The following is a 15,507-nucleotide window of genomic DNA, read 5'->3' on the forward strand; positions in this document are numbered from 1 at the left end:
AAAAAATTGTATGTATGATTAAATTACATTTTCCATTATCGAAACTCACCTGATTTGTTTGTGGAACACTAGGAGTGTGTTTTGTTGCGAAAAAAATAAGAGAAAAAAGAATACAAATTTAAAAATATGTATAAGTCGTATACCTCTATCACTTTATTTTAATTCAAATATTTTTTTCTTATTTTTGATTGCTGAATGAACAAGAAGACAAATGCTTGCACTTGCACAGTGCTTAGTTGTTTGTTGGGTTAAATTAAAGTATAAAAAAAAACTTGGGTTTTGATTCTCCATGCCATGGCTTCTCTTGTACTTCCTCTCTCTCTATTTGTGCGTCCCAATATTAGAAACCAAGTTTCCACTGTTGCTGCTTCATCATCAGATATTAAAGAAGATACATCAACTTGGCATGTGAGATGGGAAAAGCAAAGAGAAAATGATGATCTAGATAATGGGTTGGAGGATATCATAGGATAGAAGATTCTGCAAGAGCCAAGAGTTAGTATCCATTTGATATAGTCAAAAAGAGATATATGTATTGGTCATGAAAATCATCGATTTGTGATAAATTATGATTGTCATCCTTGCAAAATGAACGAGTAACATTGTTCAATTTATCATTTTCTGTCATTTTTCTTTAACTATCAACTCTTTTCTGTTCTGTTTTTCGTATGTGCTTTGTTTCTATTTATAAACTGAGATATAATGCATACAGCATATTGAAATTTTACCACATTATTTCTGCTTTCTCCCTTGATGCTTTACGTATGAAACCTAGATAATTCCGTGGTTTGAAGATACGATGTTTATGGGTTGGTTGTCTAACCTTTTTAAAAATTGATTAGAAGAATTTATAAAAAATTGATTTATTTTTAGATGTTTTGTAAAAAGCATTTTTTTTAAATCTCAAAATAATAAAAAATCTTATTTATTTTAAAATTAAACAAATTAACTATTTTTATAGCGCTAAGAAGAATATTTGAGACAAATTATGAATTTGAGATGATCCATTACAAGTCAAGCTTTGATGGTGTATCTGTAGAACTCTAGCGCTTACTTTAAGCTTACAAGAATTTGAGAAGAATCTTATTTTTGAGTTTCTTACTTTAAGCTTGTTAGACTTACTTAAAGGGTTCTTATTGTTGTAATAATTGTTTCTTGTGTAATGAGGCATGAGAGATGCTTCTAAGCTAAATCCTTTGATTTGCAGTGTTGTTATTAACGAATTGCATTTAGGATTCTATGTTTTACATCTATGAAAGTCTCAATATGAGTAGAGTCAGCTCAACGTGGGACCTAAAGCAAATTCTGAGATTCTGAGACTTTTTTTTTTTATATTTTAAATAAAAGAACTATAGGTTAAATTTTTTGTCAATTTATGTCACATGTTTTATTTATAAAAGCTAATAGTAATTGGTAAAGGGGAAAGGGAGAGTATAGTTCTTTATAAAGCATATTAGCTTCATTTAGCAATTATCATATGCTAAATGAGGGATATTTTTAGAGATTTTTTTTCTAAAAAAAATAACATGGAGGGGATGTATAAGTAAAAGGGGCTGCATTTATCAATTATTATATGCTAATTCAATGTTGTTTATCCTTATTAGGCTTCGATTAAGGTGACCTCAGCCCTTTATTCAAATGAATTTATAATTTTTTTTAAAATAAATATTTTATTCAAATGAATTTCTAAAATATTTATCTATTACAACAATAAATTCTAAAACTTATTAGTTTCTTGAAAAGGATATTTAAATAAAATATGAAGGGGGTGAATAAGTAAAGGTGACAATTGCCATATGCTGATTCAATAACATTTATCCTTATTGGGTTTCAATCAAGGGGGCCCAAGCCCTTTATTCAAATATATACCTATGTATTCAATGATATTTAAACATATTAAGCCTCGATTAAGGTAGCTCAAGCCTTCTATTCAAATGAATATTTTGAACGTTTATCCATTGCAAAAATAAATTCCCAAACTTAATTTCTCGATAGAGGATATTTTATAAAAAATTTAAAAATATAGAGGGAGTGTATAAGTAAAAATGGGAGTCGCATTTAGCAATTGTCATTTGCTAATTCACTGACGTTTATCCTTATTGGGCATGAATCAAAGTGGCCCAAGTCCTTTATTCAAATACGAGTGCTGCTATTTCTACCTCAATTCTGCTCTTTCCACCTCCATCCTTCTCAAAATAGGCAAATGAACAATTCTACCCTTCTATCATTTCCCTACATATCCTTCCCCCCCTCTCATCAAAAGCAATCCTACAGTGCACCCCACCCTTTTCCCCTTCTTTTTTCGTTCTCTACCTACTTAACCTCATTTTGCATCGCTTGTAACCTCATTTCATGGCACACTTTAGGCCTTATTTTCATTTTTGCATGTGGTTGTCATTAGTTGGCCTTCATTTCCATTTTCGTTTGAGGTATTTTTATTTTACATTTAGATCAAATAGAATAGAAATTTCATTTTGTTGAGAGACAAAATAGAATCGTGATTCCATTATATGTATGGGGTGACACATAACAGAATCATAACGGAATGTATCTGGTTTGGACCTAACTCATCTTTATAAAACTAACTTATAAAGTGAGAGTTGTTATCTAATTATATATATACTCTAATTTGGTAATATCACTAGTTGATGTGTGGTGATGGAGTTTCACCAAATATTTTGAGGGGGCTAAAAGAATAAGACATTAATGTACTCAAAATTATAAATAACAAAATTTTGTAACTCAAAATTAAAAAACAAATTAATAAGAAATTAATGAAAAATATAAGCACATATTAAACTATTCCAATAGAGAAAAGATATTTCATATGATTAAGATAAGAGACAATAAAAGCTTTGTTATTTTTTTAAAAATTAAACTTATTATATATATATATATATATATATATATATTAATATGAAAAAAGTTAATAAAACTTTCACTTTTAAGTCTAACAACTACATGATCTAAGTCAATTTTCGTTCTTTTATAATGAAAAATTTGTGTTCAATTCTTACTTTGTGTGAAAAGCTCCACCACTATTGATGTGTATTACTAACACACACCCCTCATGAGTTTGCATGACTGGACATCTAATTTGGTCATATTTCTAGTTGATGTGATATTTTCAATACACACATCCTCATGTTGAGGATTAATCATTTCAAAAGTAAAATTTGTAAGATTGAATATTTGTGGATGATTCAATAGTGACCCAAAAATATTCTCGATTTATAAGTAGAAAGTTTCTCTCATCCTTTACTAATAAGGGCTAAATTTTCAAAAATTAGAAATGTCAAAATAGGAATAAAATCTGATATTATTAGAAATGCTCAAAAAATATTATATTTGTAAAGAAGAAACATAAATAAACTCTTCTGAATGTGAAAAATACACTAGGTTAATATTAATTATTAGTGTAAAGTATAATTTTTTTATACTAGTATTTGATTATACTACTATTAGTATTATTCTATTGAATATTAATATGTTCAACAACATAACCAATTTTGGATCTAATTTAATTTTATAAAATTAATTTATAAATAAGATAAAAATTTTCTCTTATTTATATATATTATTTTGACTATATTATTAATTGATGTAAGATTTTCAACCTTACATTCATAAAAAAGAATAGAAAAGAAAAGAGTTAAACTTGCCCTCAAGTCAACCGACACCTCTTTAAATAGCTGTTGTTAGGAATCAAGTTACATTAATTCAGATCAAGATATTAATACTTGTTCTCATTATGAGCCTCCACATGATTAGAATGTATTAAAAAAATCACATACTATTAGAAATGTTCTAATTGAAAAGATAGACATGAATACAATTACCAATAGCCTCTAGCAGGCAGTCTTGGTATCTCTGTTCCTCACAAGTCACAGTTTTCAGGGATGCCCTTCAAATGATTCTGTTTTCTTTTTGTGACGATCTGAATGGACCCAGGTGAGGTGAGTCTGTCACCACCACCATTTGGTTCGACTAGTCAATACGTCTCTCACGTCCCTTTCACTTCAAATCCAAAGTCTTTGTCCCTCTCTGTCTGTGGCTTGAACTCGTGGAATAGTTCCCATGCATTATTATGTCCATTACATGTCAACAAATGGTGCACTGAGATAGATTTTGCTCAAGTAATGATGCTGATACATAATCCACTCCTCACGTCTAGTCCTAAATCCACGAGCTGTAAATGTGGCCACAAATCAGTTTCCTACCCTTAATTTTTAAATAATGCATGCTCCACACACACTCACTTACTCATATATTAATTTGTATTTATAGGATAAGTAGCAAAATTGATTCTTGAACCCATGACCAACAGGTCACCAAGGCACAACTTTACCGCTGCACCAAGGCTCGAACCCTTGAAAATGTAATACGAAGATAAATTAATTTTAAAGGATAAAAATATAAATTTAATTCTGAATGTATGAAAAATTTATGAAATTATTTTATTATTAAATTATAATATTTAATAATAAATTATATTTTTTAAGGTCGATTTCACATAATAATAAAGTTTATAATTAATCTGTTATTAAATTATTTTTAATATTAATTTGTTGTATTTTTTAAGTATTCAATAATTAAATTTAATTTTTTTTATCTTTTTATGACTAATTTATCAATGTCACGTACTTTTAATAATGATATAATATGATAAAAAAGAAAAAAATAATAATAAGTATTTACAGAGTGTTTCATCCATTAACTTGATGTAAGATGCATGTATGCCTTGGTGATTAGGAGCATCGCTCTTTAGTTTGAAAAAGTCTGAGCCCCATGCACATAGCAAAGTTAAAGGATGCCCTGTTAAGCCATGTGAGATGATAACATTATTTGGTTCTGATTGATTTCGATACTGATTTTAGCTATAACAGTACACGTGCTAAAGAAGGTATAAAGTGTTGCATCTATTTTTGCTTTAGAAGTAATAAAATTCTTGTTAGAAACTAAAATGATCGAAAAACAGATACAGATAAGATCGTTCATTCATTCTCTATATTTGTTTCGAAGATGCATGGTGTCTGAAAAATTAGTTAGCTTCTTCTACAACGAAAGCTGAAATGTATAACTTCTTATATATTGAACCTATAATTATTTTGTTGTTATACGTAACATTTTTCCATGGTGTTTTATAGTTTTATGATATATAATCCAACTAATCACGTCAACTTTAATTAATTGATTTCGGGAAAGAATCAAGTTAGGGAACTATAAAATATTCACTGCTCAAATAGACCAGTCTCATGATTTCTAATAAATAATATATCACTGTATCAAAAGTTTTTTAAAATTATTTTTTATTATAAATTCAGCTAAAATATATATTTATCAACTCTGACATTTATCACATTATATTATAATATATACTTTACATTTTATATAAATAAATATTTTAGATATTACAAATTAATTCATATTCTTTTTCATCTCCTATAATGAAAATTTCAAAGTTCATCAATTACACCATTAATTATCATCACGATAGATATGTCAATATTTATCTCCATAGGAACAGCTCCTACTATCAAGGAAAGTCATTTTACTTAATTCTTATGATCAGAAAGGATACCAAACAATCACTAAATCAATAAAAATATTAATAAAGATATATTATATACGGTGGCAAATTTAGGATCCTAAATTAGAGGGGACAATTTATTTAAAATAGTAAAAAATAATAATTAATATTATGAAAGAGGTAAAGAAATAGGAGCTTGGAGAGTCTAATACACAAAATTAGGATGAAAAAATCTACACTCCACATATTTATATATACTTTTGAAAAAAAATGAGAAATGCATTTGCACTCCCTCATTATAATGTGGATCCACCATTGATTATATATATATATATATATATATATATATATATATATATATATATATATATATATTGAATATATTTTTTTATCTACAAATAATCTATATTTATTAAAATAATGTGATAGGACAAGGTACAAGAAGATACCTATCCCCACACAAGATTACATCAGTATCCTACATTCATAATGCCATCGAGAATGGTTAGTTGTATTTATGTAAATCAACTAATGATCTAAGGGCCTAAGAGAATGCAACTTATGCAAGTATATATCTACAGTATATTAACGACAATAAATAAACTCTAATTAAATACCTTACGTCAGTCTATACATATAATTATTAAAATTTATTCTTGGATTTAATTTGATTTCTTACACCTTTTAATTTTGTATAAATAAATAATTTTAAATATTACAAAATAACTCATATTCAGTTTTCATAACTAATAATGAAACTTTCAAAGTTTGTCAATAACACCAATAATTTTCATCACGAGAGATACGTCAATATCTATCTCCATACGTACGGCTCCTACTATATATCAAGAAAAATCATTTTACTTAATTCTTATGATCAGAAAGCACACCAAACAATCATTAAGTCAATAAAATAATAATAAATATTTATTATATAGATTGATAAAATTATTCTTAGATCTGTTTTCGTAAGTTTTTAAACAGAAAGGAATTATATTTTTTCTTTTATTTTATTTTTCATGAAAAGTAAATGTAACATAAAATAGAATTCAAGTATAAAATAGCCTTTTGAATTTCAACTCGCAAATGAATTGCCTAGCCAGCTCTATATATATATTGAATTTTTTGCATTCCATGATATTATTCTACACATATAGAATCCAAATGTACTAACCAATGCCATGTGATTTTGTATTAGATCCAATATTAATAGGACCCACATATTCAATTCTATATGTCGTTATTACGTATGCTAGACATATGTACCATTTAATTTAGTGGTCCACAAATTTAAGTGAAAATAATAACAAACTTTTTTTGAACGAAAAATAACAAATAATAACGATATAAATGAAATATTTTTTTTATTTAAATAGTTAAACAAACTTGCATATATGCATTGCTTCGTGGCCTTGTATAGTAATGATTGATATTTGATACACTTCTTTCCACTCTAAACATCTCATTAATATTTATAATTTTTTAATCATATCATGTTATTTATTTATCTTATTTACATTTTAAATTTTGTCCCTTCTTTTTCTTGTTTGATGTCTAATAACTTGGGGTCTACCATTCAATTTTCTATCAGGAGAAATGCTAGGAACATTTGGAGTCGCAGCTATATATGCATGGATTGGGTTTCAATTTTTATTGCCAAATAATATGGAAATGCACTTCTGGCAGCACAACGAGTTTGTAAGGAAGGGAAAAGCAAGGGTTTTGCAGTGGGGGCATGGTTAACGTTTATTTGGTCCTTATGGTGCCATCATAATGATATCATTTTTAATAATGCACAAATTAGTTCAGACTATGTCATGGAGATAGTCACACTTAGATCATGGATGTTAGCTACATCATTTTTTGGATACACAATTTCAAGGGTAATTTTGGATGATTAGCTAGCTAGTGTCATATACACGCATCATGGATAGGCTTTATAAGAATTTTTCTTTTGTTGTTTTATGCAATTTTCTGTTGTGTTAGAGGATTTATAGCTAACGTTTCTCTTATACTTTTAATGCAAAGCTGCGGAGGGTTTACGTGGGAATAGTTATGTTATGATTGTTTTTCATATTTGCATCTCATGTTACCTGGTTTGTTTATAAGAGATGTTGTGGTTGTAGTTTGTTGGTACCTCATGTGCCTTTGAATTAATGAAATTTGATTCGGCTGTTATAATTATTATTTTGAAAAACAGTAAAAAGATTTAGCGAACAATTGAAGGAATGTCAAAATTGACAACTTTTTGAAGCAAAATATAAATGGAAATAAAATTGCAACAAAACCAAACTTTCAGGCAAAAATTTCAATTAAACCATATAATTATGCTCACACATACTCATTTTTTTTTTTTATCATATTTAATTCTTCTCATCTCTCACCCAATCTTCACGTGAAGGTTTAGAATTTTCCAAATGCAATTAATAATCAATAACTCCATGTGATTTTGCATGTAGACCCGATAATAATACAGGACCCACAAATTCTACATATTATTACTGTATACGCAAGATACATGCATACGTTTACGGGAAGAAAAAAAAAATCTACGATATTGTACGGAACATTTATGGAATTAAGCTCAAATTCCACTATGTAGGTTTTCTTTTTTCATCGGTGCATGCCACATATTTGAATGCTAAAACAAATACTACCTGACCATTAACCCAATATTGCCCTTCATTGTAGCAATTTGTGGTATTAATTATCTTAGAAATTAAAAAAACAAAGAGAAGAATAAAAAACATTTGAAGGGAAATTCTTTTTCAAATTTTTTTGCAATATGTGATATTAATTAACTTAACAATTTTTTAATAAATTAAACTTGTTACTGATTAAATAATTTTAAAAAAGCATTTATCATATGAATAATAAATAAATAAGTGTCATTTTAAGCTTACAAATTATACAAATTAACGTTTGAAATTGATTATAAAAATTAAAATTATGGTTATTTTAAAAATAAGAGATTAAATATCTCAATTGAAAAATACAAGATTAAAATGATAAAATTTTGAAAATAAAAAATAAAATATATTAATTAAAAAAATGAAAAAAAATCATAGATTTAAAAAATAGTGGAATGAAATGAAAATTATATTTTAGCCGAGAGAGAAAAAATTATCTACTTATAATACAAGGATCTTAGATAATCATCTGATCAATCACAAATCACCTATGGTAGTTCAAGGAATGGCTGTTTACACTTTATAAGCATAACTCTCAAATTAAAATTGTTTGCAACATAAAAAAAAAACATCATATCTCATAAACAACGACATTCTATCCAGAAAAGAACGTGACCCCAACGGATATATATAAATGGAACAGGAAAACAAAAGGCGACAGAATAATTCAAAACGGAGGAAGGAACAAACAAAACGGAAAAAGCGCGCGCGGACGTTATTCTCGGGGTCTTGTTTGTTTGGGAGAGAAGAAGAGAAGGTGCATGAATGCGCGCGCGCGCAACGCAAATGGCTATGTCGCGAAAGCAAGCGACACGCGAGGTGCGTTGCGGTGACCCCTAGCATGAGCAAGTGGTGGCTTATTTACACTCCCAATCACGTTCACATGTGATGATAACGATGACGTGGCATTTCTTTGTCCCTCTGATCCACATTTCACCGGTTGCGGCCCCACGCTAACCGCCTTCTGGCTCCGACAGCTCACCAACAAACCGTTTCCACCTTTCCGCTTCCACTTTTCTTCGACGACGACGCCGTTGGAAACGGCGTCGTCGTGTCCCTCCGCGGTGGTCACGCTCCACTCGATGCTCGCCTCGCTCGGCTCGTAGCATTCGGTTATCGTTGGAGTGGTTGAACCTTCGTCCATGCTTCTTCTGCCGTAGAAGAATCCTGTCGCGGTGGAGGTGGCGGTGGCGGTGGTGGAGGTCGAGGCGGAAGCGGAGGCGGTGGCGGAGGCTTCGTCGAACGAGTCTCTGCTGTTGCGGCGGTACGCGGCGGGGTAGGTCGACTGCGTCGCGGTGGAGAAGCTCTCGATCTCGAAGAGATCGGAGCTCGCGTCGCTCGCGGCGTCGTCTTCCACGACGTTTGCCTTCGCCGGGAACGGGAAGTTGAGCTGCTTCGGCGACGGATTCGGAGACGGCTCGTCCGGCGGACGGAAAACCTCCAGGGATTCACGCGGCGGATCTTCCTCGACGACGCTGTTAACGTTCGCGAGTTTTAGTTTCGAGATTGAATTGTTAGGGTGTAGCACAGGGAAAGTGAATCCATCAGTGAACGGTACTCTCACAGAGCTAACAACTCTGTGAGAGTTAGAATTATTAAATTGTTGCGATTTTGCAGCGACAATTGTTGCGGTTGCTGGTGCTAATGCTGGTATTGGTGCTGGGGTTTGATTCAGAATCCAATTATTCGGTGTGATGTGATTACGAACGTTGTTGTTGTTGTGATGTTCGTAATCTCTTTCTTGTTGCGATATCTGAGATTTGGATTCTTGTGTTGATTCTTTGACTCGAACTGATTTTTTCCCCGTGCAAGGACATTTCCGCCTTAGGAGCCAAATTGATTTGGAGAATTTGGGGTTTGGGAGGTTTTTAGGGTTTTGAGGGTTTTGCATTGAGACAGGGATTGCCCCTGGAGGGTGAGATAGCAACCCTGTCTGGCTGTTCCAGCTGGCTTCTGAGGAAGCCGTTGGAGTTGCCGTGTGGAACGATTGGGCTCTGTAGTTTCTGATTTGGGCATAGCTGTCCACAGAGGATGAAGCAGAGGAGTATCTGGTTGCTTCTGTGATGATGGCATCACCCCTCTCTGGAATTCTCTCCATGGGAGAGACTCTGCTGATGCTAACCTTTTGAATATTGTTAGCATTGTTGTTGTTGTTGTTGCTGCTGTCATCATCATTGAAGTATTTGCGAGCATCGAATATGCTAAGCTCAGTAGTGGCATCTTCAATAGGTGCAGCAGTAGTAATTGGTGTTGCCTTGTTATCTGGTCTGAGATAGGATGAGAAAGAAGCATCTCTATTTCTCACCGTCTTCGTCAGTATCTCTCTTTCCATTAAAATATATGTTTTTGCAACTGAAAAAAACTGAGCTGTTGTTACATTTGGAATTCCTTGTGCTGATATATATGTGTTGAGGTTAAGGTCTCTGTTCTCACTTGTCCTGACACTGATTAATTATGAGGCTGTAAAAACTAGTAACATCGTTTGCCCTTCTGGTCCTTTTTTTTTTTTTTTTATAATTTTTCTTGCCTCTGTAATGAAACAAATTCCCCCCAACCTATGATCTGACTCATTCACTTTCTCGGTGTATTTTGAGTAAACAACAAAAGTCTGAATTTTAAAAGCGGAATGTCCTGACTAGATTATGATATCTGTGTAGATAGAGTGATGGAATGGCCAATTATGTGTGATACTTCATCATTTGGATGCATCATGGCCATCTGTTAGTAGCTATCTCTGTCTACAGAGTTAATCATTGAGAAAAAGTTCTATGACTTTCGATTTGTAGGCTAAAGATAACAGTAGCTTGGGCTGTCACAGATCACAGTTAAATGAAAAAAAAGGGTACAACAAGAAACGTATTTACTTTTTCTACACAATTTTAGGAGTTATATTATGTTAATCATAGTTTCAAGCAACACATTGTTTTTAAACATTTTTCACTAAGTTACTTCTCTCCATTACATCATGCATCTTATCACATACAAAACTCTTGTATGAAATGTTGTACAGAGTTGAAGTATAACTAACATTTCTCCAATTTAATAGGTTGATGATTCTCCATGCGTGTAAAATTTCTATCAGGTACAGTTTATTAAAATAGAGATGTACTAGATCTTGACAATGCTTCTTGGATTCTTAGTTGTATTATATCAGATAGTTATTTATATGTGCAAATGCAACAAGCTGGATGCTACATCTCAAATTCAGTTGGTAGGTAGACCTATTATACATGTATACAGTAAGCTATTGTCAAAATATAATTAATGTTGCTTTAGGACTTTATGTGATATATGATACAGACATTTTAAGCACTTTGAATTAATTATTGACCTCTTTTATTGCTATAACTCATCTTGGAATGACAGAAGATAGTTAGGTCCATGCTGTATGGCTCTTAAGAGCCTCATAAGACTCCAGAGTCCAGGACAATTAAGTTTACTATTTGAGAGACATAAAAATTGCTTGAATCACTTTTCTCCTTGATGGATTGTTTCCCAAATCAAGATCTGTGACTGTTTCTCCCGTTCTTTTCCTTTTTTTTTTCTAAGTTTTCCTCTTGATGTGGCCGCCTGATAAGTTTGGTGGTGCTGATTGAATAAAGTAGGCAAAGAAGCACGTCCTATCTGACATCAAACATCAGCCAGGTAGTAACGTGAATGAGTGAGGGTCCATTGCATTTGACATTTAGGGATGAAGGTATGTCTGCACTCTTGGGAGACAATAAAGAACTGTCTTTATGGGTTTACCCAATCCATTATCAGAGGTGGATTGGTTTTGAAAGCAGTGCATGGTGGGTCACCATTAACCTTCTAGGTAACATGGACTGCTTTGTTGCCTGCCTTTAGACAATTTATGCATGGCTCTTGAGCAGGTGATGGCCCTCATTTTGCCTTAGGAACAAGATTTTGGTCACATTCTTTCTATCAGATAATATATTATAATTTTTTTACTCGACAAATTCTTTAACTTGTCATCAACCTCTTTTCTTTTACAAAATTTAGCTCAGGTGATATTGCTGAATAATACAAATTGATGTTACTGTCTCTTTAGTGAAAAAGGATGCTGTCTTTTGCACATGATACAGTGCACTACTAATTTCTTGTGATGTTACTGTTTTTTATCTTCTTTTTTGGTTTCTTCTTTCTTCTTGGTAATCCTGTTAGCTGGGGGAATAAGATTCTCTCTCAGGAACATCTTAGTATGTACATTATGTGTGTGAAAATAACATAGAAGCTTGAGGAGACTCCTTTCAAAACCTGTTTATGTTGAAGCTTCAAAGCCTGACGTTTTACATATATGTTTTTGTATAATAGGTGGATAATGTGGGGGAATAAGATTCTCTCTCAGGAGTAGTATTATTTTATCGTATCGATGTTTGTGGATTTCTCTTTTGTTCCATCCCTAACTGCCTTTTTATAATGGAGAATAATTATTTCATACAGAAACAGGAAAGGGGGAGGGATAAATTTTAATTAATAGGTAACGTGATAGAAAAAAAAGAGACAGAAATAAAACAAGATGAGGAGGGTGTGAAGAGGATGCAAAAAATTTAGGTGAGCAAAAGCCAGAACTCTTCTACAATGTGTCATGTCCTTAATGGTTGGTTAGGAAAAAATTAGTCTCGACAGACTACACATACCTGACACCTGTAAGAATTTCCCATTGATGTTACAGTTAACGATTTCTTTAGTTGTCATAAGTATGGTATTCCATTAATTGATCCTCGTCAACCCCCAACAAGAAACTGAACATCATAATTTCTCCCATGTTCAAATTTGCATTTTCTTGTCTCACATGATAATTTATTTTCCCCAATTAACTCCTACAAGCTGGTGATATTAGTAATTTGATTTTTACAAAAATTCTAAAAGATTATAAACAAATATCTGTTTAGTGAGAAGATATTAGTGTTAAGGGCTATATATTTTATGCGTAAAAACTAAAGACTCTGAACAGAGATCTATTTTGCGTAAGAATAATGTCATACTGTATGAACTTTGACACGTCGTAGATCGATGCTTATGATGGTGAACCACACGTGAGTGTGGAATACAAAATTCATACTGTATGAGTTTGACACAGATCGTAGATGCTTATAATGATGGTGAACCACACGTGAGTGTGGAATGCAAAATTCATGCTGTATGAACTTGACACAGATCGTAGATGCTTATGATGGTGAACCACCCGTGAGTGTGGAATACAATATTACAATGTTCCACATTATAAGGGTGATAAGATGATGAATTAGAATTTTATATAAGGAGTGGAACTGAGATGAGTTGAGTCAAGCCAGACATTTTTTGACTCAACCGACAAGAATAAGCTCGGTTCATTAGAAAATAAGTTCCTTTCTTAGTTTTTTTTTTTTTTTTTTTTTTTTTTTTTTTTTTATCTCCAGCTCATTTGTTGTGGAACTGATAGCAGTATTCCTTGACCAAATGGGAAAATGCCAACTCCTAACGACACACTCATTCTTTTTCTGTAGGAAACTACACACATACAAGCTCAAACAGGCAATTGCTTCCTGCACCTCCTTTGTTGCTTCATGCAACTCCTAAAAGACCCAAAGAGACCAAAATACACCTCCATCTAACCACCCAACATCATGATGCCCCACCTCATGGCAACCACCTAACACCACGACTACATGCTAGCACCACTGTCGATCACTCTGATACAAGAAAAAAGGGGTGCATGGAGTTGAGGACAAGAGAGGTGTAAAATGTGACAACATTCTAGATACTTGATTTTAGAATTATGTAAAATAAATTACATTTCAGAAAAGTATTTTTGAAATTATGTTAACATAATTATGAAAATTCATTTATGGAATTATGCTAACATAATTCCGAAAATACTTTTCTGGAAGGTTAAATTTTTTATACATAATTCTGGAATCAAGTATCTGAAATGCTTTCATGTTTTACACCTCTCTCATGTTCTTGACCCCATGCATGCCTTCTTCCCTTACACTAGAGTTGTTGTCAATGGTGTTGGATGGTGGTGTTTGTGTGTAGTGGTGGTGTTAGGGTCGACCTTGAGGATTTAGGTGTCCTAGGCAAAGTTTATGTAATTAAGTTAACGCTAAAAGAAGTGGAAAGGAATAACATATCAAACTATCCTCTACACATTTATCATTGTGCATAAATTGTCGGTTTGTTTTTTCAAAATTGTGAATATATTTTTGTTGCGAAATAGGAACATCACTCATTAGTTGATTGATTACTATTAATTGTTTCCTAAAAACATTAGTAATTATCTCATTTTTAATATAATTTTAAAATTAGTATAAAACTTTATTTAATTTTAATATTTATATAAATTAAATACAGAAAATTGGTGTCCTTCTAAGAATGCGGCCCTAGGTTGTCGCCTGTGCTCAGGACCACCACTGGGTGGTTGAGTGGAGGTGGGGTGTCATGGTTGGGTGGAGGTGGAGGGGTATTGTTATTTGTTTGGATCTTTTTAGAGGTGTAAGAAGCAAAAGAGGTGGTACAGGAAGCAATTTTCGCACAAACCTTCTGCAAAGTCCAAAAACTCACTTGAAGCCTAAGTCCAAAATCAAGTTTGATTATTTTTTTTATCAGGACTATATGATGTTTGATTTTATTTTTTTAATCTGTATCGTGTTTCGAATTTCTTTTTTACTTAGGAATCGAAGATAATGTTAGAATGTTTATAATGACTCACTTGTTCAACTAATTAAGCTTGACTCTTGACTCTTTTACTTTTATTCTTCGTATTCTTCCTCTTTTATTTCTTTCTTATCTATTTTATTTCTAAATATAAATAAAAACACTGACCATGGTGATTAAGAGAGAAGGAGGGGAGGAAAATGTTGTAAGTTTGAATCCTTCCAACTAAGAAATTAACAACTAATATTGATCTTTAAAATAATTAATCATTGATGAGTGTATTTTTTTTTTTGTTGATAGCTCAATAAATTCATCTACTTTCATACGATAATGAGCGTATATCTTTTTTTTAGGTTATTGAGTGTATATAATTATTAAACCTCATAATTAATTAGGAGTCAAAAGGAAATTAATTTAACAATAAATTAGTCCTAGCTTCTTAAGGTTGAAACCAAGAAAATGTTGTGTTTTATTTCTTATATATAAGATTGAATGTAGTATTATATTTTATGGAGTACATTTGATTATTTGAGTCATTCATTTTTCTTTACACTCACTGGAGGATCCTTTTAGTAGGTTGTTGGGACGATTGTTCCCATAATATATTTTTTTATTTGTATGTGCAATAATAAAAAATTGCCCTCACAA

General features: G+C 31.9%; 1 protein-coding gene across 1 annotated transcript; it reads right to left on the reverse strand.

The window, feature by feature from the left end:
• Positions 1-8,663: 8,663 nt before the first annotated feature.
• LOC100775429 (protein PHYTOCHROME KINASE SUBSTRATE 4) lies at positions 8,664-12,155 on the reverse strand. Its single transcript, XM_006576693.4, has one exon. It carries the CDS (start codon positions 10,550-10,552, stop codon positions 9,011-9,013), a length of 1,542 nt encoding a protein of 513 aa, XP_006576756.1. The 5' UTR covers positions 10,553-12,155; the 3' UTR covers positions 8,664-9,010.
• Positions 12,156-15,507: the final 3,352 nt, after the last annotated feature.

Source organism: Glycine max, chromosome 3 (genome assembly GCF_000004515.6).
Source record: "Glycine max cultivar Williams 82 chromosome 3, Glycine_max_v4.0, whole genome shotgun sequence".
Lineage (NCBI taxonomy): Eukaryota > Viridiplantae > Streptophyta > Magnoliopsida > Fabales > Fabaceae > Glycine > Glycine max.